The sequence below is a fragment of the Camelus bactrianus genome, chromosome 22 (assembly GCF_048773025.1).
Source record: "Camelus bactrianus isolate YW-2024 breed Bactrian camel chromosome 22, ASM4877302v1, whole genome shotgun sequence".
NCBI lineage: Eukaryota > Metazoa > Chordata > Mammalia > Artiodactyla > Camelidae > Camelus > Camelus bactrianus.
In genome coordinates this window covers 17,791,576-17,817,696 of record NC_133560.1, presented here as the reverse complement: position 1 = coordinate 17,817,696, position 26,121 = coordinate 17,791,576, and the positions used below count along the sequence as shown (strand labels likewise).

Below are 26,121 nucleotides of genomic sequence, written 5' to 3'. Positions count from 1 at the left end.
CTAAACTAACAGGCAACCTAATTGGTCGCGGCGAAAGCCGAGTACGCATGCTCTTTGGATGTTCCCATCCTGGATTGGTGTGCCTAAGGTTTTGGTTTTCCGATTGGCTAACATCGAGTGGGCGGGGAAAAAGCGGGGAGATTTGAATTTGAAGCGAATAGACTAACAAGCCACAGGAAGTGGTCGAGGAGTTCTAGAGACATTTGGTTTTGCGGAGCTGGTCGTCGACATGTCCTTTTCTAAGGCGCCCCTGAAACGATTCAATGACCCTTCTGGTGCGTACGGGGAAAGGAACTGGGGGACGGGAGATGCTCTCAACGTCCCTTGCCCCTTCTTGGTTCCCTTTATCAGAGGCGAATAGGTGGCGATTTTTAGGACTGGGATGGTGCTCATATAACTGATTGATTTTACTGAAATACCTGCTAAGCGTTTACTACGTGTCAAGCACTATACAGGATTATAAGGATATAACTGAGTGAAGCAAAATCCGTGCCCCTTACAGCTTACATCCAATTGGAGAACGCAGCCAATAAATAGGGCTGTGGAGAAACGAAAGCAGAAAGCAGAGGGGAGGGAATTGGAATGAGGAAGCGTTTGTAGCTATTTGTTGGTCAAGTCTGAAGGCCTCACTGATGAAGAATATTTTACTATTGCTTTTTTTCTGAACTTGTGGATTTCTCTTGGATATTCCACTCAGGTATAAAAGAAGGGAGATTGGTAAAGGAGGTTTACGGGGGTAAAATTATGCAGTAACGTTTAATCGAAAACACTACAGAGGAAGTCATGGAAGCTAATTTTTTTAATGGGAGCTAATTTTGACAGTACCCCCGCCCCCGGCACCATAGAAGTCTTTACATCAATTATTTGTTCTATTTTAATTCCCTTAAAGTCCCCGAAAGGTGATCCTATTCATTATTTTATTGATAAAAAAAGATGGAGACTTATATTTGTTCAGTGTTACACAAGCAAGCTGTCAGAACCGGGACGTGAAACCCTGCCTCCGTGAACCCACCCTGTGCTCTTAACCACTGCAGTGCATAAGCACAATAACCAGGAAGCTCTGGATGTAGTTGGTAAGGCACTCATTTAGTGTACGCTAACTGCATGCAGGGACTGCGCCGAAATCTTCTCTACTAGATTTGATTTTTTCTTTCCAACAACCAGGTTAGACAGGTACTGATGTCCTAATTTTACAGTTGAGGAAACTAAGGGGTTTTGTAACTGTACTGATTAGCCTGTAAGTGATAGAGTTTAACATCAAAGCTCATGATTTATCCATTGTGATGTACACTTTTTTATTTTTAATTTTTTTTTGGAGGGGAGGTAATTGGATTTATTTACTAATTTTTTTTTAATGGAGGCACTTGGGATTGAACCCAGGACCTTGTGTTTGCTAAGCAGGCACTGTACCACTGAGCTATACTCCCACCTCAATGTACACCTTTTAACAGTCACTCATTACACCTTTCATTTCTATCAGCCAACATGCAAATGGAAATGAGTGTTATTCTACTCACAAAGAAAAGCCAAGGGAGCAAATGGACCAACACAAGCTTATTTTTTAATTAAAAGACTTAAGGACCATATTATTTCCCAGATATTCAAAGAAACTATTCTAAGTTCTGTCAAAAATGTGTCTTTTAAGGAGTGTTTTTGGTTTTTTGTTTGTTTGTTTGTTTGTTTGTTTGTTTTTTGCTTTATAGTAGATTAAACTGGTTTTGCCAATTACACAAAATTTCAGACTCACAGTTTCAGAGTAATAACAGTTAACATTTATTCAATGATTAGTGGTCAGTCACTGTAGTGATTTCTCATATCACTCCAGTAATCCTAACAACCATACTATGAGGTAGATACTATTTTTTATTCTTTATGAATGAAAAATCAGTCTCAAATAAAAATAAATTTCCAGGGGTCTTAAAGCTAGGATGGAAAAGGAGAAGGTATAATGTTATTCACCATCTTCTCCCTATAACTACAAAATACCTGGCACATAGTATTATCTATTGATTGATAGACAAAGCTGGATTTGTACCCTGATTTAGCTGATTACTGTACACAACTCTTCCCATTCCCACGTCCCCAGTGACATTTCTGTTTTCTTTGCCATACTGTCAAACTCAACCCTGAGCTAAATATTGAGGATACAGTCCCTAACTTCAAGCTGTTTTGTCTAAGGTGGGAGGTGGATAAATACTTAACTAGAAGCCACTACAAAACTGCAAGAAGTTCTGTGATAGGAACAATAATTGGAGGCTGCTATGGAATGGACATTTCTAATTTGATTTGAGGACTTGGAGAAAACGGAGAGGCGACATATGGGCCAATATCTGAAAGATAAGTGAGAGTTAGCCAGGCAAAATGGAAGGTGGGCTGTCCATTCTAGGTGGAAGGGATAGAAAAATAAAGAGGTCTGGAAGTTCAAAGCATTTATTTAATATAATGCATAAAATGTTTTGTTTGCATACTGGTATTGACTGCCTCTGTTAGCAACTGATCAACAATGATCGGAAGCTAACAGAGGTCTTAAAAAAATAGATATAAGTTGTTCCAGCTTGTGACATCTCCCAAGTCATATCTCTGTTGTACATTTAAGTGTTAGTAAGGGAAAGACTTAGGGCATGAAAATGGCATGTGCCACAGTCTCACAAAGATTGCTAGGTCTATAGGCTAGATTTCAGCCTCGTTCTTAAATCTAAATCCCCATTAACTGTCATGTCTGACTCTAATCTTTAAGGAAGAGTTTTTGTTAAGTATGGTTTTCTTTGTCTCAACGTGCATGGTGCTGCTTAGTCGCTGGCCATCGTCATATCTTTTGCTGGCCCTATTGCCTTTGGAGAGTGTGGACTTAATGATGAACTAGAATACTAGAATTCAGCATCATTTTATTTTCTGGCTGTTCTGCCAAGTCTAGAGCAGCACTTCTCACATTTTTCACAAAGAAGCATCCCAAAGAGCAGGGAGCATAGAAGAATAGTCGTTGGTTCTGCATTCCCTCTCTACAACTTCCCCACAAAAGTATAGCTAATGGTGGCAGTTTTCTTTGAAGTCCACTGCTTGCTTTAAACTCTAACATGGTCTTCATTGCCTCCCCCATCCCTATCCCAGATGAGTAAATTAGATGCTCTAAGATGTGCCACCCTTAACCTGATTGTAGGGAAACCCCTGCAACCCCACTGTTCACCCCAGAGTGTAAACAGTTTGTGAGGAGAGAGAAATCTGAGCTAGCCAAGACTAATGCTTTTTACTAAGTATGCCTTTGACTTAGATACCCCAGTGAATTCTACACTTCATTTTGAGACTTTCTTTCCTGGTTGGAAAATCTACTATCTACTCCTCATTGACCACATTTAGATCTGAAAGCTCCCAGGTTTGGAATCTGTCAGCACGTATAAATGATCATTGTTCCAGACAGAGGAATGGAAACTTAAGTCCATCCTTGATGTTCAGAATTGATGGAAGCAGTGACTTTAATCATCCCAATACTGTCTTTGTTGTTTTGCTTAGCTGCCTGCGTTCCTTTGACCCAATTGAAATAAAGGTCATTTAGGAAGATAATGAGATTGTTCTTCACAGAGAGGCCTACTTTTATGTTATCAAATAGGTGCTATTTTTACATTTGAAAACAAAAGAAGCAGTTTGATAAGGGCATTTTTACATTTATATTACTTCACTATGACATGTTTTTAACTTAAGATGATAAGTCACATGAGATGGAATATTAATATTTTATGTTTCCTCTAGGTTGTGCACCATCTCCAGGTGCTTATGATGTTAAAACTTCAGAAGTATTGAAAGGACCAGTATCCTTTCAGAAATCACAAAGATTTAAAAAACAAAAAGGTAATGGATCCTAAAATAAAGTAATGGTTATATGATCTCATAAATTTTAAAGTTATAAGTAACAGTATTTCAACTTTAAGTTGCATATTATTTCTAAAAATGTGAAGCTACAACTATATTTAAATTGTCTTATTTGATGGATTTACAAAAGTACCAACTACAGAATAATGTTTTCATCATTACGTTGTTGTATAGCCAGTAAAATTAAGCAAGACATTCACATAGGCATTTAGTTTTCCTTTCAGTAATTACATTAACCCTCTGTCGGAGAATATTAGAGAGAACATTAGGAAAATCAGAAAAGTGTTAGATGTGTAAAAAATATTGTGCAACTAATTACTTGCAAAGGTACAGTCAAGAGAAGAATGACCTTATATTGCTTCACTAATAGTTGCTATAAGAAATTTGGGGATTGTGTTTTATCCGTAAGCACCAACCATGATCTGTACAATTCATTTTATAGCAGAATCTCAACAAAATCTTACTGTTGACAAAGATACTGCCTTGCCTGTTTCAGCAAGAAAAGTTAAGACTTCAGGATTAAAGGTAAGGAGCTCTTATGTTCTAGATGGTCTATCAACTCTATCATGAAAACATTTCTTAAAGGTATTGTATTTGGCTAAACTGGATTAAGTGTATAAATTAAAGTTATCAGAAAATCTGTAAATTAGTGAAACATATTATCACTGGGGCTCTAGCAAGCTTTACATTTCTACCTACACCATTACTAAATATACTGAGTTTAAATGCGTCCTAAGGACGCATGATCTCCACTTCTCAGTCATTTCTATAGCTAGATAAATTTTTTACATGTATATTTTTTTCTACAGCTAGATAAATTTTATAAGAAGTAGTAAGCTTTTAAAAATTATACAATGCTTTGATTTGTTAATTATCTTTTGAGTTGTTCTGGTTTTGTTTATTTGTTTGTGGGGAAGGGTAAATATTGGTTAAAAAAAAAAGGAAAACGCATTCTAATGCCTAAAAGAGGTTTGCCAAGGAGTGGTGAGAGATTAAATTCTTAATTACTTTGTGTTATGGCTTCTTAAAGAGCCTACTATTACTGTGTCCATTAGTTCATAAAGCAAGTTGTACTTTCCTAAGGAAATGCATAAATTGATTTTTTAATGTGAAAAAGATTCAGAGTTCAGAAACCAAAGCTATAAGTTAAGCTTATTCTTGTTCATTCATTTGGCAGTTATCCAAGTCTTGTGTTCTGTAATAAAGAGCTGTGTTGCCCAGTGTGGAAGGGATTAGCTAAATGTGGCTCTTGGCCACTTGAAAATGAAGAATTGAATTTTTAATATTACTTAATTTTAATTAATGTGCATGTAAAAACTGATACTCAATTCTGTTGTTGGAAAACTTAAATGTTTTGGAACAACTTGGGTATGTGATCTACTTTTTCATCTTTATGTTTTATGAAATCTAAATAGAGACAGATATGTTTAATAAAAATTGAGCATCTGATTTGAGATGTTCTATTGTAAAATACACAACAAATTTTGAAAAACTAATACAAAAAATATAAAATATCTTGGTAATAAACTTATACAACTTACATGTTGAAATAACAATTTTTGTATTTTGGTTAAAGCAAAATATATTATTAGAATTTTTACTTATTAAATGTAGCTACTAGAAAATTTGAAAATATGTACATGGCTTATATTGTATTTTTACTGGGCAGCACTGATTTTCTTCTTGGAAATTCATGTAAATTTCTTTACTTGAATCTATTGGAGAAACAGTTCTCAAATTTTGAATTAATTATTAGAATTCACAATTAAAAAACCAAATCACATACAAGTTTGTGTTAAACCCCAAAATAATAGGCCTTCCTTGATAGAAAATGTCATCAGGTAGGAAATTAATGAACATGAGACTGGTGTGGCCTGACCCCAATTTAGAAACTTATTTTTCTTTCAAGACATTTATGCCCTTTTTTCCATTTTTAGATGGAGAAGATCGATAGGATAGATTTTCTGGCTTTGGCCATTATCTCAGAAAGGCTGTTGGATATAAAAAGTTGCGATATGAAAATTATGTCTTATTAGAATAAAGGCAATAAATAGATTAGAATCAGAGCTTGTATTATTTCTGTTTTTCTTTATTTCTTTGTATTCATATTTTTTTTTCCTCTTTGGAATCTAAGTTTAAGCTGATTTTCCTTTGTAAGATTTTTTTTTTTCTGAGATAGTGTAGAGTCAGTGAAATGTTTAAAATAGAAATTAATCATTTGGAACACTTAATCTTTTCTGTTAACTAGAAAAAAATCAAATTTGGCTATGATATCTGTGGCACTCAAATTTGATTATCACTGTCCTTTGATTTTTTTAAATAGAAAGAATCTCAAAAGAATGATAAAGATTTGAAGATGTTGGAAAAGGAGGTAAGCAATCTTTCAACTTAATGAAAAGTAAATGTGCTAGATAATGGAGAGTTACATAAAGTTAAGAGACAGGGATTCTGTTACAGTTTTAGCTAGAGAATTGCTAGATAGGCAGGAAATCCTAGCAGGTTAGTTGAACTGTGATGGAGTTGTGCTAACCAAATGCATCTTCTGCGCTGTAGGTGTATGCCTTCCTCAAGGATAAAATGGCCTAGAACTGTACTGTCCAATATGGTAGCCACTCACCACACGTGACTATTTAAATTAAATAAAATTAAAAAGTCAGTTCTTCAGTTCCACTAGTCACATTTCAAGTGCTCAACAGGCACTTGTCATGGGTGGCTACCATACGGGGCAGTGCATTTCCACCATGGCGGAAATCTCTATTGCACAAAACTGACCTGAAGAACCCACTTACCTCCCTTAACCAGGGCTAGGCTAGTCATCGCCAGCTTTGCTTTTCTGGCCGTCTTTTTTCTGTGTTTCCACTGCTAACCAACTCTTTTTCTGGTAGACATATTCTTTTGACATATTAAGACTTTTATTTATATTATTTTCTTGGTCATGTAGGCATGTGAGTTTACTAACAGTTAAAGATTGTCTTAGGACCAAGAATATGTCAAGATAACTTTGCAAATCTCTGCCCTGGTTGCTTTGATATTTTTTATACTTATTTTCATAATGTTGGCCATCATTTTATTGGTACATGCCTATGCTGTAGCGGTCAATACTTAGAGCTATAGTGAGTCCCCATGAGACAGCTGGTGAGTGAGTGGCAGTGCCGGGATCCTTTAGAATAGACATTTTTGACAGCTACAGCTCTATTTTATTTAAGCCCCCACAGTATTTGTTGTTTGTTTAATTTGAATTAATTATCAATATTTAAAAGTAAAATTTCACGCAAAACAAAATCAGATTTCTGACTTCTGCTGTAAATTTAGAAGATCTGACAGCATAGTTTTCACATTCCCCTCCAGGGCAACAATCTGCTAGGATTGTGCAGGATTGCCTTCTTTAGACCCCACATTTGCTCAATCAGTCCTTACCTGGCTCTGTTTACTTATTTATATTATTTTCTTGGTCATGTAGGCATGTGAGTTTACTAACTTTTTTAGAGCTTAAGCTTCTTTAACCGCAAAAACTGTAATGTAGATAATCTCAGTCATTTTTTTTTCTACTTTATAATACTATACTATAAACATTGCTTATAAACCAATAATGTATACAGAATCTTATGGTAGGGAATCTTAAAGCTCGGTCAGTCCCTAGTTCACAGCCTTGTATATAGGTGGTGCTTGAGACATTTTTAGTTAAGCAATATTGGCTTAGAATACTGAGATTAGTATGAATACAAAGCCAGTAAAAGTAGAAAATACTTCTCATGTGACTTAATATATCTGTACTTCCTTAATATTTTTATACCTAGCAAATAGTCTATTTTGGTAAATGTTTCATGTGTACTAGAAAAGAATGTCTATGTACTTGTTGGTTATAATGGTCTATGTATGTCAACTAGTTCAAGTTGTTTAATAGTTTCTTCAAATCTTTATCTGTACTGATATTTTTGTCTGCTTATTCTATTAGTTACTGAGAAAGGTGTGTTTTCAGCTCTGTGGATTAGTCTATTTCTGTTTTTAATTCTGTCAATTTTTGCTTTGTATATTTTGAAGTTATATTACTTTGTTGTACACAACCAATGTAAGATTGTCTTTCTCTTGAAATAACTTTTTAACCATAAAATTATTTATTACTATTGGTATTTTTTGCCTTAAAGTCTACTTTGCATGATATTAACATAGCCATACCAGCCTTATTTTGTTTAATATTTACATGGTAAATCTCTTCCTTTTCATTTATTTATTTTTTTATTGAAGTATGGTTGACTTGCAATGGTGTGTTAATTTCTAATGTACAGCATAGTGATTCATTTATACATATATATTCCATATACTCATATATGTATATAGAGAGCACAAGCAACTATATTAAATACCTTGTAATTGCCTATAATGAAAAAGTATATGAAAAGGAATATACATGGTAAATCTTTTCTGACCTCTTTATTGTCACAATCAGAAGTTTTTCTAGAACTTTAATGTTTTGATTATCAGTTGCATCTAGTTAACATTGGAAACAATCAGTGAATCATTCATTTTTCACATTGTTTCTGTCCAGGTTCGTGTTCTTGTGCAGGAACGTGGTACTCAGGACAAGCGAATCCAGGATCTGGAAGCTGAGTTGGAGAAGATGGAAGCAAAGCTAAATGCTGCTGTCAGGGAAAAAACATCTCTTTCTGCAAGTAATGCTTCACTGGAAAAACAGCTTATTGAATTAACAAAGACTAATGAGCTCCTAAAATCTAAGGTATTTGAACCTCATGATAATGCTTGCAATTGAATTAAATGATAAACACATTTTTTCTCATATGGTTGTTTGGGAATTTTAGGCCTAACTTAGTTTTTTTCCTTCATTTAATGTACTTTAAACATTAAGCTGCTTCCAATAGAAATTATTATTGTATCTTTTTTATTATGGTGCCTTGCACATAAGAGGTTGTAAACAAACAAGTTTACTTTTTGTTTTAATGTCTGACATTTTCTCACCCTCCTTCAAAGTCACCCCCAATCAGTGAGGCCATTAATAAAATAGGGGAATTTACATCTAGGAGTCACTTTAAAGATCCTTCTCTGAAACAAAAAACTTAATAGCAGGCTTCCATCTCAAATCCTTTTGGGAATGAAGTGAGAAATGAATATATTTGTGGACTAAATGTGTTCAATAGATAAATTATGTTTATCAATATTAATATACTAATGATCTGAAACGACTTAACATGGTCATCCTACTTTTTACAGAAGTAGAAGGAAGCTGTAAATCACTGTTCAGTTTAATAAGAGTCATTTATTCAGAGTCTGTAACGTGCTGGGATCTTTGATTACAAAGAGGGTGAGGATGTATAAGAATTAAGCATGGGGAAAGGAGTAGATTCCTGGGCCTCACCTGGGAAGATTCTGACTTATTAGGCCTGGGAAGGACCCTATAGTCTGCATATTTCAAAGTAGACCAGGCAATGCAGATGCATTTTATTAAGCAAACACATCTAACAAAATCCTCTCCGAAAAGCTTGTTTTAAAGTGTTACGGTGGACTTGCCAACATATAGCAATACATGACCGCTGAAGCTAATCTCAAAAGTAAACCAGAAAGTCGGATGAAGGAAAAGGAGGGACAAGGGCATAGTAGTATAAAACCCATAATACTCATGTTGATTAAAGGCTGTTTTCTCTGCCAGAGTATGTTGTAGGCAAATAATAATCCCAATAATAGAATGGTCAACATTTCAGTGATTTTTTTTTCAATAGGACTTAGTAGAAAATATTTCTAAATGTTGTATGTTTTTGTTGTTCTTAGTTTTCTGAAGATAGTAACCAGAAGAATATGAGAATTCTAAGCCTTGAGTTGATGAAACTTAGAAACAAAAGAGAAGCGAAGATGAGGGTGAGTGATACCTTCAGTAAGTTTGCTGTGTCTGGATCTGGGGGTCTGAACAATTTCTCATTTCCTAAAACAGGTATTTCTATTGTGTAGAGTATGCTGGCAAAACAGGAAGGCATGGAGATGAAGCTGCAGGTCACCCAGAAGAATCTCGAAGAATCTCAGGGGAAAATAGCACAACTTGAGGGGAAACTGTGAGTGACTACAATGAAAGAGAAGTCACTTCGTTTAACCAGTTCTCGATTTACCTTCCTTGGCTAGTTCTTGTCCACCTTTAACCTTCCCTCCCTGCTTATCTCATTACCTGCCTCTACTTGCCCTATTTCTTTTCCCAAGTGACAGGTGAGCCTTAATCGTTCCCAAATATTTTATGCTGGAAAGATGTATGATGTATTACTTTTGTACATCCTCTATATCAGTGATGAGACAAGGCTTATAGTCTTTCTAATAGCATGATCTCGGGAAGCGGTAGTCAGACCAAAACTAAGAAGCACCGGTATGGGAAGCAATGATTAATGCACAGTCCTAGCCTCATTTTTATTACTCACTTTATTTCTCAGCTGTAACTTGCATACAGTAAACTGCACAGATCACAAGTATTCAGTTTAGTGACTTTTGACAATTGGATACACCTGTATAACCACCACCCAAAGAAGACAGAACAGTGCCAACCCTCACAGCTCCTTCATGCCCCTCGCTGCTCCCCTGCTCCTCCCCATGGTTGCCCGCGCCCCCTCCCTGCAGCCACTTCCTGCCTTCCATCATCACAAATTCATTTGGCCTGTTTTGGGTCATTTATCACAGCCTGCATGCGTGTATGTATACATGTGGTTTCTTTTGATTAATGTAATTTTTTGAGATTCACCTGTACTGTTGTGTATATTGTAGTTTGTTCCGTTAACTTCTGAGCAGCATTCCGTTATATGAATATGCCTCCATTTGTTCCTAATTCTCCTACTGATCAATATTTGGTATTGATCAATATCTGGGTCTCCAGTTTCTGACTGTTATTAATAATACTGCTCTGTATGCCTTTTCATAGACATGTTTTTCTCTCTCTCAAGTAAAATATCTGGGAGTGGAATTTCTGGGTCCTAGGGTAGCGTAAGTATAATGTTTTTTCAAAAACTCAAAGAGGTTGTGCCATTTTACACTCCCACCGAGCAATGTGTGATAGGTCTAGTTGTTCCACATCCTCACCAACATATGATGTTGTCAGTCTGTTTGATTGAAGCCTTTCTAGTGTATGTGAAGCAGTATCTCTTTTGTGATTTTAATTTATTGCTATTAATAGCAAGCATCTTTTTACATTCTTATTGACCATTCATATATATCCTTTTGTAAGGTATCTATTTAGTCTCTTGCCCATTTCTCAAATTGAGGTGTTTGGAGGAGGTAAACACATAAGTAACTGAGTATCAGGCAGCCTGGAACAAAGGCTTTACAGCACACAAAATGCCATTTTGTATGTGTTGTATGGGAAACTATAGAAAAGATTATTTCTGTAACACTTGAAGTGTTGTAGGTAGTAGCTCTTATCATCACAGCACTTTTGTCAGAATAGATTTCGAAACCTTTCTCATTCAAAAAAAACAACAACTTAAGTCTCCTATTGGTATCTATTAAATTGTCGGCTACATCAATTAGTGGTTAAGAGTTTGGCCTCTGGTGTCAGCCAGCCCGAGACATGAGTACCTGGTACAGATCCCATGCTTACTGCATCACATATGATTATTATGTGTGCATTTCTTTTCAGTGTTTCAATAGAGAAAGAGAAGACTGACGAAAAATCTGAAACAGAAAAACTCTTAGAATACATCGAAGAAATAAGGTAATACAAAGAGCAGTTTTAAATTGGACCTTATTTTACTGAAGTGTGATGAATGTATCATTTCATCTCTTTTCAGTTAATGTTCCCTGTACTTATGTACACGTGCTCTTCAGCATAATTTGTTTTAATGCAGCTGTGCATCAGATCAAGTGGAAAAATACAAACTAGATATTGCCCAGTTAGAAGAAAATTTGAAAGAGAAGAATCATCAAGTTTTAAGCCTCAAGCAGTCTCTTGAGGAAAACGTTGCTCTGTTGTCTGAACAAGTAGAGGACCTGAATGCTAAATGCCAACTGCTTGAAAAAGAAAAAGGTACCCTACTGTTTATAGTACCACTTTCATTAGATAAGTACTACCTACAGTATTTTTTTAAGGTACTGCTATGTGAAAACAACTTTTTAAAATAATTTTATAACAGTAAAAATTTTGTTCTGTGTATGAGAATTTTTGTCTTTTACAATGTTTGTTCTCTGTTTATTTCAGTATGTACCTGGTCTTGACTGAAATATATGCAGTTCTGCAGTTCTTGACCTCCCCACTGGGTGGCCATTTAAAATTGGCAGATACACAGAACTAGATTTGGGGGTTTTCTTATATAACATATATACTATTTTGTATATACAAATGATACAAACTTCACAGTTATTTTTTTCCCCCTTTGGAAACACCTGATCTCTGGAACGTGCTAAAGCAGTGTAGTAGAATATCATGGGAATCTGGGTTTCTCAAAGTCATTATTAGTATCTAATTACAGCATTGTTAATGTTTTCCCTTTTCTAGAAGACCTCATCAATAGGGACAGAGAACGGGACGAAAATCTAAATGCTGAAATACGAAACTTAAAAGAGAGATCTAGTCTTGAAAAACAAGAACATGAAGAGCTACAACAAAAAGTACTGCAAATAGATTCACTTCTACAACAAGAGAAGGTAGTTTCCTACAGTATAAAAGGGAAACCTAGTCCTTCTTTTATGTCATACATTTCCCTGTGTATCAGAAGACCTTTAAATTGTATGTATTCTTTGCTCCAACAATTCTGTTTTCAGAATCTTATCCTGAGGAACTAATCATGACTATGCTTCATATTTAACTGATAACCACAGGGTTATTGCTAATGTGAAAAAAATTCAAGAACCAGCTGAAGCAAAATAAGGACATTGTTTAAAAAAAATTTTTTAGCACATTCTTGTGTTAGATTACTACATAGGCATTTACATTTCTGTAGTAAAAGAGTCTTAATTAGACAAGAAACAACATTAAGACTTTTCTAAAATCCAGATTACGCAAAGAATATTTTACATATCAATGAGGAAAAGGATAGTTCACTAAAAAAAAATGGGCATAGGATGGAAATAGACAGGTCTTAGAAGGAGGCATTCAGACAGCCTATAAATATGAAAAGAAATAGTGCCTTAGTAGTGATCAAGATTGGCACAAGTTAAAACATTTGATAATATGACATACTGGTGAGTGTTGGGCAAGCAGGCATTCATGTGCACTGATGTGAAATATTATATTATTGGACAACCTACAACAAGGGAATCTGATTTAAAAAGATCTCATCAACTATTTTTATTATATTTTAAATGACCTTTGCATACACAGTATATATCACCTATAGTTTTTTAAGTATATAAATATATAGAAAAAGATCATAAGACATATAATACCAAACTAGTGGTTATCTCTAGAATGAGAAAACTAAGACTAGAATGGGGAGTAGTCAAAGGCAATTTTCACTTTATTTGTAATGCTAGAATTTTTTTCACAATGGTGATTTACTCGTATTTATTTATTAGCATTTACTCATATAACTTTAAAGTATTTTTATACAACATTGAAATCATAGCACTCTTTTTACAGAATATCATTTGAGACAAATATATGATAAAAGCCAGTTGTAGAGTATGATTTTAGTTTTCTAAGAAGTGTTTCATAGGAAAAAAGACTGAAATAACATTTACCACAACGTTAACTATGACAAAATGGGTGTCTCTCTCTATTTTTCAAATTTCCTTGAGGCTCTTAGATTTAATGTCCATATTTTATTATCTGTACTTTTTTTGTCCAAAAAAAACCTCACAAGTTATTAAGTTTAACTTACTTATTTATTAAATTGTCAAAACCTTTCAAATTATTTTGATGATTTTCAATTTGGATGCAGGAATTATCTTCTGGTCTTCAGCAGAAGCTATGTTCTTTTCAAGAGGAAATGATTAAAGAGAGGAGTCTCTTTGAGGAAGAGTTAAAGCAAGCCCTGGAGGAGCTAGATAAATTACAGCAACAGGAGGAAAAGGCTGAAACTCTGGTCAAGCAGTTGGAAGAGGAAGCAGAATCTAGAGCTGAAAAACTCAAACTCCTAGAAGAAAAGCTGAAAGGGTTTGTATTAATAGGACCTCAATGTTTATATATGAGCTCAGGTGTTAAAAAGTGTTTTCTAGTACATTCTCTCAGGATTCTCAGACCAATCGTGTGAGTGGTCAGGTTATCTTTCACAAGTGAGGAAGTATTTTACAAGCAAGGAGTACACACAGAGAGGTTGTGCCTGCAAACAAGTATGACAGCCAAAGTCAGAAGCCATGTCCTTTCTTTATTTAAGGCCCAAAGTGAGTTTTAATAAACAACCAAGATTTGGGGTTCCTATACTACTCTTAAATTTTCTAAAAATTATTGGACATTAGCATTACAATAATAGCAGATTTAGAAAAATACCCCCAAAAACTATGATTCCCACCCTTTAATAAGAAACATTTCCATCTTTTGTCCAAGTGCATATCAGTTTACACAATGTAAATTATACTTTTAATTACCTTTTTGAGGGAGCACAAACACATCAGAAGCAACATGCAAATCAAGCAAATAGGAAACAACAACCAACACTGGTAAACATTCAAAAATAAAGTTATCACTGAAAGTAGAAAGCCTAAGATCTCATGTTTGTTTTTATTCTAATTCCTGCATTTGGGGAACAGTACTGAAGTGTAATTGAGGGAATTGTTCTAAACTGCAACCAGTCACAGGGAACAGGTGCTTTAAGAAACTTGAGTAAATGATGTCAGCTTCAGAAAGAAAGATGCTATAATCATGTATTCTAACTCAAAGAACTCAGTCCAGAGGTCAGGAGACAAAGATTTTATTACTAGATCTGTTAACTAGTTACGTGAATCTGAGCAAGACAACCTTAATTTCTTTAATTTTTTATTTCACTAGATATAAAGAATTATAAAATGATTTCTAAGGTCCTTTCCAGCCTGGAAATTTCAGAGAAAAAAATTAGAAGTTGACAGTGATTCCTCTAGGGGTCAGGAAAGAGAATATTTTTATTATAAACCTTTTTAGTACTATTTGATTGCTTTTAACTGTGAGGTACATTTTTAAATCCTATGCTCATTATGGCATGAATCTGACCAACTATCTTGTCTTGGTCTCCTACTTAGTCTGTCAGTGAATAAAGCTTCGTATTTATCATGTTAATTCTGTATGTTCTTTAAAAGATCTTTTATAAGCTCACATGCCTATTGAAAAATTTCTATCACCATTGTGGTAATGTAAAATATTAATATTTTTTAAATCTCTGAAATTTATAGAATATATTTCTAAAGATGACTTAAAAGCTATCCTGTCTTTGCAAAATAGCCCATTAAATAAGTTGTTGAATCTTTGAATAATTAATAATTTATTATGTGGGTTATTGATATAATCAAAATAAATCTATATAGTGCAAAAGAACTTTTTTTAATTTTTAAATTTTTATTTATTTTTAATTTTTTTCAAAAGAACCATTTTTAAAATGAAGTGTCCTTAACTGTACTTAGTGTTTCTTAGATGTTTAATTGCAGATAATTAAATTTTATTTAATCCAAGTTCTTTTTAACTGGTAATCCTTCACATTCTTTAGTCTTAGCTGCTGTCAAGATTCTGTTTTAGAGTCTTTAAGCTACTTCAAAAAAATGTTTAAATTACGTACATAAATTCATATGCTATGAAAAGATAAATAAATTAGGATGAAAACAAAGGTAAAATTAGAGCAGGAAAGATGAAGCTGTATGTAAATAGACATGCTATTATGTAGGTCATCAATTTAGGTCTCAGCTGTCCAGTAGCTGATAGAAACAGGAAGATACAGGATATATATGACTCACTGTCAAAGGTACATACTAGTCTCTTTCTTAGGGTAGTGATTTGCAGTTAGCATTTTATCTTTTAACTGTTCCTTTTGCTTAGGAAAGAAGCTGAGCTGGAGGAAAGTGGTGCTGCTCACTCTCAGGCCATCCTGCTTTTGCAGGAAAGGTATAACGGTACAGTGCAGAACCTGGAAGATGTTACTGCTCGATTTGAAAGGTATTTTTTATGTGGAGCCGGCACCCCGAAACATATATGAACAAGGGAGGGGGTGTTTACCTAGGGCAGTCTGTCAACAAAACAATCACATGAATGAACGGTTGCTATTACTTTAAATTCCATAGTGACCAACCGTAAATGGGCATATACTGTTAACCTGGTAGTGTGTATAGTAATTTCCTTTTCCCACTGTCCACTTCAAATTTCTCGCAGTCTCATACCTTTGGCACTTACCTGTCGTACTCCTGATGTCATCATTTCCATTATGAGGAATTCAAAGGCTTTTGTTTTCTCTTCATCGAACCTGTAAACACACCTGCGTTTGTGCTTATCCTGTCTTCCTCCCACTTATTACAGATGAAGCATCTCGTTCCTTCAGTGACCTCATTCCATCATTTATCCCTTGTCATAATTTTCAGCCTTTCTCCTAGAATTTCTCCTGTCAATATTAAGACATGTTAATGTACCTTCATCTTTAAAATACATTTTTAAAAACCTCCATTTACCCCCCCACCTCCTTCTGCAGCTATCCGTAACACCTCTTACTCCCAAAAAACACGCTTCTCACCCCAAAATTCTACTCTTCATAGCCCATCTTCCTAAGAAAAGATTATATACTGTATCTACTTCCTCACTTCCTATCCCATCTACTTGTTATTTTCCTTTAAAAAAAATTTATTTTGGTGGGAGAGTATAAATTGCAAACATAATACAACAAATACCTGTGCCTCTCACAATCTCACACCAAGAGTGTATTAACGTTAACATTTTTATTTGTATTTACTTTAGATCATTTCGGGGGGGGCTCTTCTTTTATCTGTTTGAGTACGTTCAATAAATAGAAAAGATACATAACACATACATAAATTATAAAGCATAAAGGTAAAATTGCCATGCATTATCTCATAAAATGCCATCTTTAGGCCAAAGATTTTCAACCATGTGGTATCTATATGAATTCCTCTACTAACCCATCTTCACGCCTTCCCCCAACAGGTAACACCATCTCAAAGCCTACATTAATTAATTTCCTTGCTGTTTTCCTGTATGTAATTTTGTCACATGTATATCCATACAAATAATATATTGTATAACATTGCTTTTTCCTGAACTTCACCAAAAAATGTCATCGTAGTGTATGCCATAATGTGGGACTTCCCCTTTCACTCTACATTATGTGTGTTTCTAGGATTGAATCACGTTGTTGCCTGAGGCTATAGTTTGTTCATGATCGCTGCTATAGGATATTTTATCAATCTTGCACTATTTATCCATGCTCACTTTGGGCTCCTGGGTTGTTTCCCATTTCTTTCATTTTATTAATACTACTCTTTAATTATTCTTGTAGTCTTCTGGTATACACTTGTGAGCATTACTCTGAAGTCTGACTTATGTGAATCTTCAACTTTAAAATTTCATGCCAAATCACTTTACATAGCAAGAGTGAAAATCTACACTCCCACTGTTGATGTGTGAGTTTCCATTGATCTCTCTCCTCTCCAAAGTGTGTTAGCCTTCATAAATTTTGCCTGTGTACTAAGTGTAAAATAGCTTCTTCTTGTGGACAATTCATCTTTCCTTTTCTGTAAAAGGCTCATATATGACTTTTGTTCATTTCTCTATGGGATTGCCTTTTCCTTATTGATTTGTAGAGTTTTTATCAGTAATATGGGTTGCAAATGTCTACTCCCAAAGTGTGACTTGTCTTTTCATTTTCTTTGTGGTTTCTTCTGATGAAAGAATTTCTTGATTTTATTGTAGTTAAGTTTATAGGTTTTTACATGGACACTTTACATCTAAGAATTTCTTCCTATTCCAAGAGCATAAAGATATTCACCTGTGTTTTTTCTACAAGTTTCAAAGTTTCACTTTTAACTTTTTCATCTAGAACTGATTTCTGAGTATCCAGTGATAAAGGGGTGAAATTTATTTTTGTTTTTCCATATGGATAACCAATTGCCTAGTACCTATTTATTGCATAGTACCTTCTTTCCCCAGTGATCTGTTCCTATATGTGATATGTTATGACACACATACCATATATATATACACATACATTTAATGTATGTGAATTTATTTTAATTGTAATTTTTGTATGTCAGCATAAATATGAATTATTTAAGTTAATATAAATATATATATATATAACTTTTAGTGCTGTTATCAACCCTGTAAAATGGATTTTCCTTCTTGCTACTTTGAAAAATAGTGCCTTAGGAAGTTTTTAGCTATTCTTTGATGTTACTTGCCATCAGTATGCTAAGAGTGTTAAAATTTATTCGTTCAAACCAAACCTCTCCCTTCAGCTCCCTACCCATGTATCCGGCTGCCTGCTTGCCATCTCCAGGTATCTGTCTCACTATTGTCTAATACAACTGGTCAAAACAACTCTTGATCTTTTTTCTCTCTCTTTCTACCTCTAGTCTCTCATTCTGTTTTATTTCAGCCAGTGACATCTCCATCTTCCAAGCGTCTCTTTCTGTAAATCTTAGAGTCATCTTGATCATTTTCTCTTCCTTTTCCCCAACATCCAATCTATTTCTTGAATCTTTCAATTCTGTCTCCAAAAGTGATCTCACATCTTACTGCTGCCAACTCCTTGGTCCAAGCCTCCTTCACCACTCACCTGGGCTGATGAATAATTGTCTTCTAGTTATTCCTCCAGTTTTATATTCCAGGCCCTTCCCCAGTCAGTTCTCCACGTATCTCTAGAATAATCTACACACTTACTAAAGTCTCTCCTTTACCCCTCGGGTAAATCCCTTGTGCCCCACTGGTGATGCCTGGCCTCATGCCTCTTGCTTCTGCTCCTGCCTCTCCTTTTCATTAGACTGCAGTCCCAACTCTTAATGGACTGGGTTGCACCTGCCTCTGAGCACATACATGTCTTTTCCCTCTGAAATACTTTCCCCAACTGGCTAGCTAAATCCTCCTTATCCATCATGTCTCAGCTCAACTATAAATTACTCAGAAAGGCTTTTTCTGAATCACTAACCAAAATGTAGGTTCTCCTGTTCTATCAGGAGGTGCTCTGTAGTTTTCCTTCATAACACTCATCCAAATTTAATTTTATATATATATATATATGTATGTATGTGTGTGTGTGTGTGTTTTTGTTTTTTGTTTTTTGTTTTTTTGCAAAGACCTGAAGAGGTATTTTTTCCTATCTTACCCACAAGACCGTAAACTCTGTGACAGTAGGTAGGGGGATTGTGTGGTCTTTTTTGTTTGTTTTGGAGTAATTGTCATGTTTTTAGTTGATTTTTGTTCAACTCTTTGTATAGTTTCTGCACACAGTAGGCACTTGACTCCTTTTTCTTTAAATGAACAGCATATGCCATATAAGCTCAAGTAAGTACTGACTTCAAAACACTGAGTTCTTATCAGTGCAAATGCGTAATTAGATTATAAGATTTTGTTTGTTTTACCTGAAAGTATAAAACATATAAACTAATCAGATATATATTTGTCATGCATACAGTAGTTAGAAAAAAAAACCTTTAATTTTTTTTCTCTTTTATAAGCTATAAAGCATTAACAGCAAGTGAGATAGAAGATCTTAAGCTGGAGAACTTAGCACTTCAGGAAAAAGTAGCCAAAGCCGAGAAAAGTGCAGAAGATGTTCAACATCAGATATCGGCAACTGAGAACGCAAATCAAGAATATGCAAGGTACGCAGCAGAGATAAAACCTGCCCACACTTGTGGCCTTAGAACCACTAACACAGCTTAATGTTGTTGAAAGCCAGGTACTAAGTCATGCAGGAAATTGTAGTCCAGTGCCTTGCTTTGAGTGATCTTCAACTGCAAATTAAGAATTTACACAGGGGGGAAAAAAGTGAAAAACTTTTTGAAAGTAAAATTCTTGAGAGTTCCTTGAGCTTAAAAAAAAAAATGTAGTTAAAATGGCTGTAAATTGTTTAGTAGACTCTTCTTTCTCAAACCCAAGGGTGCTTCTAGAGCTGCAGACCAAATCAGCACTTAAAGAAGCAGAAGTTAAAGAAATCACAATTTCTTCTCTTAAAAAAATAACTGATTTGCAGAACCAACTCAAGCAGCAAGGTGAAGACTTTAAGAAACAGCTAGAAGAGGAAGAAGCAAGGTAACCTAGGTTTAGAACCTAAATGCCAAGTACCTCAGTTATTTTTTTCTAATATACTGTGTTTTTTTGCTTTGTTTTGTTTTGGTGGGGGAGGTAATTAGGTTTATTTACTTATTATTATTTTTTATTTAACAGAGGTACTGGGTACCAAACCCATGACCTTATGCATGCTAAGTATGCACTCTACCACTGAGCTATACCCTCCCCTCTATTATACTATGTTTTAAATTTAATTTTCTCTTACAGAAATACTGGAAAAGAAAACTCATTGGCAGAATTAACTGAGGAAATGAATAAATGGCGTCACCTCTATGAAGAACTATATAATAAAACAAAACCTTTTCAGGTTTGTCAACTAGGCCTAAACTTATTTGCATTTAAGAATTCATTTTTAATAAATAAATAAGTAAGTAAATAAATAAATAAATAAATAAATAAATAAATAAATAAATAAATAGAATTCATTTTTTCCTCATCATAATCACGACATTGACTTGGTTTTTCTGAAAGATCATTTTGCTCTGCATTTCCAGTGCCAATTTAACTTCCTATTCAAGAAGATGGTTTACAAAGTTTATTAAATTATTATGCATATATTTTTTAATGTAGCCTCTATGGGCTTAAAAAATACCTTATGGAGGCCGGGGATATAGCTCAATGGTAGAGCACATGCTTAGCATGTGTGAGGTTCTAGGTTCAATCCCCAGTACCTCCATTAAAAAGAAAAAAGAAGAAGAAAATACATTATAATAAGATTCTTAAAGTTAGTAGCTTAGAAGGCTCTCCAGATACAAACTTTTAGTAACTAATCTGTGTAAATTTTTGATACTTACTTTGTTGTGGTCTTTCTCAGTGTTTCTCTAACACATTAACCTTAAAGGGATAAATGCTGATGTTGGTACTTAAATAAAATATGAAGACAGAATTGATTATATTGTGGTGATGTGGCTAATACAGATTATGCTGACTAGCAGGCCTTTTTTCCTTGTTTCTTTCTCTCTGTTTTCATGATTTTTGGAATGAAAAACACTTTTTTTAAAAGGAATCTGAGAATTTGTGGACAGCCCTGGGAATAATTTAGCATGATCTGTTTTTGTGTTTTGTTGTTTTTTGTTTTTTGGGGTTTTTTTTGCTTTCACTTTAGTTTTCTTTATAGTTTTTAATGAGTCTAGTAAGATTTAACAGTTTGAAGTTTTAACTTTATAAAAAAAATGTATTTTTCAGCTACAACTGGATGCATTTGAAGCAGAGAAACAGGCTTTGTTGAATGAACATGGTGAAGCTCAGGAACAGCTAAATAAACTAAGAGATTCATATGCTAAATTATTAGGTCATCAGAATCTAAAGCAGAAAATCAAGCATGTTGTGAAATTGAAAGATGACAACAGCCAACTCAAATCGGTTTGTAAAATGACACTTAGTTCTATTGATACTGGGGTGGGGTAGTTTTTATCCTAACTATAACATTTAAGTAAAATGAAAGACTTTGGTCTCAGAAAAAACTAACAGTTTATAGAGGAAAATCCAACTGAGAATTATGGATGTGTTTTAGAGTGTTGACCAAATGGGTTTTAGTGTTCTCGGGTTTCCCAACTACCTCATTAGTATATTGAAAATTACCAGTGTAATTGGAAGCATTCATAAAGCTTTACACATAATTTTTATTTACATAATAGCAAAGTCTTTAATATAAATAAACATAAAGATAATCAGTGTTCAAATATAGGCATTTTAAGTTTTTTTTTACCAGCTTTATTGAGATTTAATTCACATACCATATATACAATTCATGCATTTAAAGTCTAGAACTCCATGATTTTTAATATATTCACAGATAGGTGTCACCATCACTGTGGTCAATTTGAGAACGTCTTTATCACCTAAACATGAAACTCCTAACGTTTTAGCTGTCATCTTCCTTTTGCCTCATCTATGTTTCCCACCACTTTTTCTTTCTATAAATTTTCCTATTCGGGACATTTATTACTTGTGGAATCAAATAATATGTAGTCTTTTGTAACTGTCTTCTTTTGACTAGCGTGTTTTCAAGATTCATCCAAATTGTAGCATGTAGTGGTACTTCGTTCCTTTTTATGGCCTAGTAATATTTTATTTTGTGGATATGTCACATTTTATTTATCCATTTGTCATCTGATGGACATTTGGGTTGTTTCTACCTTCTAACTATTATGAATAACGCTACTATAAACATTCATGCAAAGTTTTTATGTGAACATGTGTTTGTTTCTCCTGGGTTATTCCTAGGAGTGAAATTGCTGGGTCTATGGCAACTTTATGTTTACCATATGTTGTATTGTTGGAACTGTTGGTTTTCCAAAGCAGCTTTATCATTTTACATTCTGCCAGCAGTGTATGAGGATTCCGATTTCTTCACATCCTCACCGACACTTACTATCCAACTTGTTGATTCTAACCATCCTAGTGGATGTGAAGTGATTCCTAATTGTGGTTTTGACTTGCATTTCCCTGATAACTAATGGTGTTGAGCATCTTTTCATGTGCTTTTTGACAATTCGTACTTCTTCCTGGGAGAAATGTCTATTCAGATCCTTTGTGCATTTTTTAAATGGATTATTTGTCTTTTTAATGAACTGTGAGAGTTCTTTATATATTCTGTATATAGTCCCTTTACAGAGGTTTTATTTGAAAATATTTTCTTCCATTCTTCACAGTGTCTTTTTACTTTCTTCATCATGCTCTTTGAAGCACGAAATTTTGATGAAGTCCAGTGTGGGTTTTTTTTCCCTTTGTTGCTTATTCCTTGGCATCTAACAATCTTTTGCTAAATCCAAGGTCATAAAGATTTACTCATATGTTTTCTTCTAAGAGTTTTATAGATTTGGCTCTTACATTTAGGTCATTTATCTACTATGAGTTAATCTTTATCTACAGTGTGAGATAAGGGTCCAACTTCGTTCTTTAGCATGTGGATGTTCGGTTGTCCCCACAGCACTTGTTGAAGAGACTATTCTTTCCCCCAATGAATGGTCTTGTCACCCTTTTTGGAATCAGTTGACCATATATGTTTATTTCTAGACTCTCAAACATATTCCATTGATCTATACTTCTGTCCTTCTACCACCACCTTGTCTTGATTACTGTTGGTTTGTAAATCTTGAAACCAGGAAGCTTGAGTAGTCCTACTTCATTCTCTTTTTCCAGGATTCTTTGGCTATTCTGAATCCCATGCAATTCCTTATGAATTCTAAAGTCAGCTTTTCGGTTGACAAAGAAGTCAGCTTCTTGATTCTGATGGGAATTGTATTGAATCTGTAGATCAGTTTGGGGCATATTGCCATCTTAACTATATTAAGTCTTTCAATCTATTAAAATTTTTTTGATTATTTAGATCTTTAATTTCTTCCAACAATATTTTGTGGTTTTCAGAATATAAAGTTTTGCACCATTTTTGTTAAATTTATTCCGAAGTATTTTATTCTTTTTTGATGCTATTATAAGTGCAGTTTTTTTCTTAATTTCATTTTTGGATGGTTCATTACAAGTGTATAGAAATACAACTGATTTTTGTATATTGATCTTGTATCCTACAATCTTGCCAAACTTGTGTAGTAGTTGTAATACTTTTTTAGTGGTTTCCTTAGGATTTTCCGCATAGAATATCTTATCATCTGCAAAAAGAGATAGTTTTATTTCTTTTCTAATCTGAATGCCTTTTATTCCTTTTTCTTGCCTACATTCCCTGGATAGAACCTCCAGTACAATGTTGAATAGAAGTGATCCTTTTTCATTCCTAATCGAGACGAGAAGCACTCAGATTTTCACCATGAACTACGATATTAGCTGTGCCTTTGTCACAGATCCTATTCCTCAAGTTGAGGAAGTTCCCTTCTTTTACTAGTTTTTTGAGGTTTTTATCATGAAAGCTGTTAAATTTTGCCAAATGCCTTTTCTGTTTTTATTAAGGTGATCATGTGATTTTTTAAAAATTCTATTGGTATGATTAATTGGTTGATTCATTAATTGATTTTGGGATGTTAAATCACCCTGCTTTCCTGAGATAAATCTCACTTAGCCATAGTGTATACTTCTTTTACATATTGCTGGATTTGCTATGCTACTATTTTCAGAGGACTTTTTTCATCCATATTCCTAACAGATACTAGCCTTCAGTTTTCATGTAATATCTTTGGTTTTGATATCAGTGTAATGCTGACCTCATAAAATGAGTTGGAATGCATTTCATCCTTCCTGTTTTTTGGAACAGTTTGTGAATAATTGGTATTAATTCCTCACTGAATGTGTAGTAAAATTCAGTGGTGAAGTCATCTGGACCTGGGCTTTTCTTTGTAGGTGGCTTTTGATTATTAATTCAGTCTCTTCACTTGTAATAGATCTATTCAGATTGACTGCTTCTTCTTGAGACAGTTTCAGTAGTTTGTGTCTTTCTAGGAATTTGTCCATTTCATTTAAGTTATCCAACTTGTTCGTTTATTGTTGTTTATAGTATTCCTTTATAATCTTTTTTATTTTGGTAAGGTCAGTAGTAATGTCCCATCTTTCACCAACATGATCTTTAATAATTATTTATTGACTGTATTTTTTCTTACATAGGAGGTGTCAAAACTCCGCGCTCAGCTTGCTAAAAGAAAGCAAAGTGAAGCAAAACTTCAAGACGAATTGAATAAAGTTCTGGGTATCAAACGCTTTGATCCTTCAAAGGCTTTTCTTCATGAAAGTAAAGAAAATTTTGTTCTCAAAACCCCATTAAAAGAAGGTAAGAAATGAATAAATGTATAGAAGTATCTTCTTGTTTTGGGTTTACTTTCACAGCATTGAACAGTTTCTGATACAAAAGAAATTCTTACTGAGATTTTTGTGTAAATGCCTTTCCTTTCCGTATTCTATACTCTATTCTGTTTGTCCAGATCCCATCTGTCCTTCAAGCCCAATTCATTCCATCTTCCTTGAAACCTTGTCTGACTTTTTTGCTCTTACCCACCCCCTACCAGAATTATTTCCTCTGTCATACCTTTAGCATGTTTAACCTAAATGTTCAGTTTGTAGTTTTGAAGAAGTAGATTTTCTCTCCTTCTCGACTGCAAATCTCTATATCTTTGATAATAAATTGAAATTGGCTGAAATAGTGAATGAAGAAATATAAATAAAATTGTACTACAGAATGCAAGCCATTGCTTCATCTGCCTCAGAGAAGATAGAAGGTGCTTGCCTTTGGTTCATGATGACTGATAAATCGGTTTTAATTTAGAAAACTAACACTACTATTTAATACTCCTTCTAGGCAATGCAAACTGCTCCTGAGCTCTTAATGGAATTTCAAGAATCATGAAAGTAAAAACATCTGAAAAATCTGTTGAAGATTATTTCATTTTTATTTTTATTGTTGCTGCTTTTTAGTTATTATAATGTTTGTAATGAATATTTTTAAGCTTTATATTTAATATTAACTTCCTATCCTTACATGTGTGAAAGGACGTTCAATGTTTTTACCACTCTGCTGGCATTTTATTTTCTATTGTCCATATTTCTTCCTTGATGCTTACCCTTATCACCTCATTCTAAACCTTCTAACAGGCTTTCCAGCTTTCCAACTCATCCCATCAAATCCACTTTCTTTTAAAAATCACTCGTATTATTATTTCTCTATTCTGAAATCTTAGATGGTTTCAAGATTATAATCTCAAGGTTTTTTAGTTCAATACTGGAGGCTCTTTCTAACCTGAACCTCTTAATCTAGTCTAAAACACCCTGGCTTGTTCTTGCCTCTACTTTGATTCTCCTCATAATGTTCATTCTGTCCTACCCATCATCCATTTACCCAATTCAAGTAAGAAATAAAGGTAAGCTTAATTCTATAGTAATATCTTTATCTCTTACCAGAGTCACTGACTTGGTCAATAATTTGCAGATTCCTAGACTCCATCCCAGCCCTCCTAAATTAAAATCTGAGGTTTAGTCTGAAAATCTGCATTTTTAACAAACCCTGCAATTAATTCTTAGAAACTCTGCTCATAACCTCTTTAGAGAATTTGTCTTATACTGCTTGGCATCTGCCTGATTAATGGGTGTTTGATTAATATTTATGTAATGTGAAATAAAATTACACATTAAGTCACTGA

At 34.3% G+C, this 26,121-nt stretch overlaps 1 protein-coding gene across 2 annotated transcripts; it reads left to right on the top strand.

Annotated features, from left to right (window-relative positions):
* Positions 1 to 123: 123 nt before the first annotated feature.
* On the top strand, positions 124 to 26,121 carry HMMR (hyaluronan mediated motility receptor). Of its 2 annotated transcripts, none has more exons than XM_010972308.3 (18): positions 124 to 275; positions 3,745 to 3,843; positions 4,310 to 4,389; positions 6,188 to 6,235; positions 8,411 to 8,599; positions 9,646 to 9,732; positions 9,823 to 9,923; positions 11,486 to 11,560; positions 11,694 to 11,872; positions 12,341 to 12,489; positions 13,725 to 13,939; positions 15,785 to 15,901; positions 19,426 to 19,572; positions 19,850 to 20,002; positions 20,249 to 20,348; positions 21,227 to 21,403; positions 24,596 to 24,758; positions 25,284 to 26,121. In XM_010972308.3, the coding sequence occupies exons 1-18, from the start codon at positions 230 to 232 to the stop codon at positions 25,301 to 25,303; spliced, it is 2,145 nt and encodes a 714-aa protein (XP_010970610.2). In that variant the 5' UTR covers positions 124 to 229; the 3' UTR covers positions 25,304 to 26,121. The 2 variants fall into 2 exon arrangements, with proteins under 2 accessions (XP_010970610.2, XP_045364075.1); XM_045508119.2 differs by having other exon boundaries at positions 4,307 to 4,389.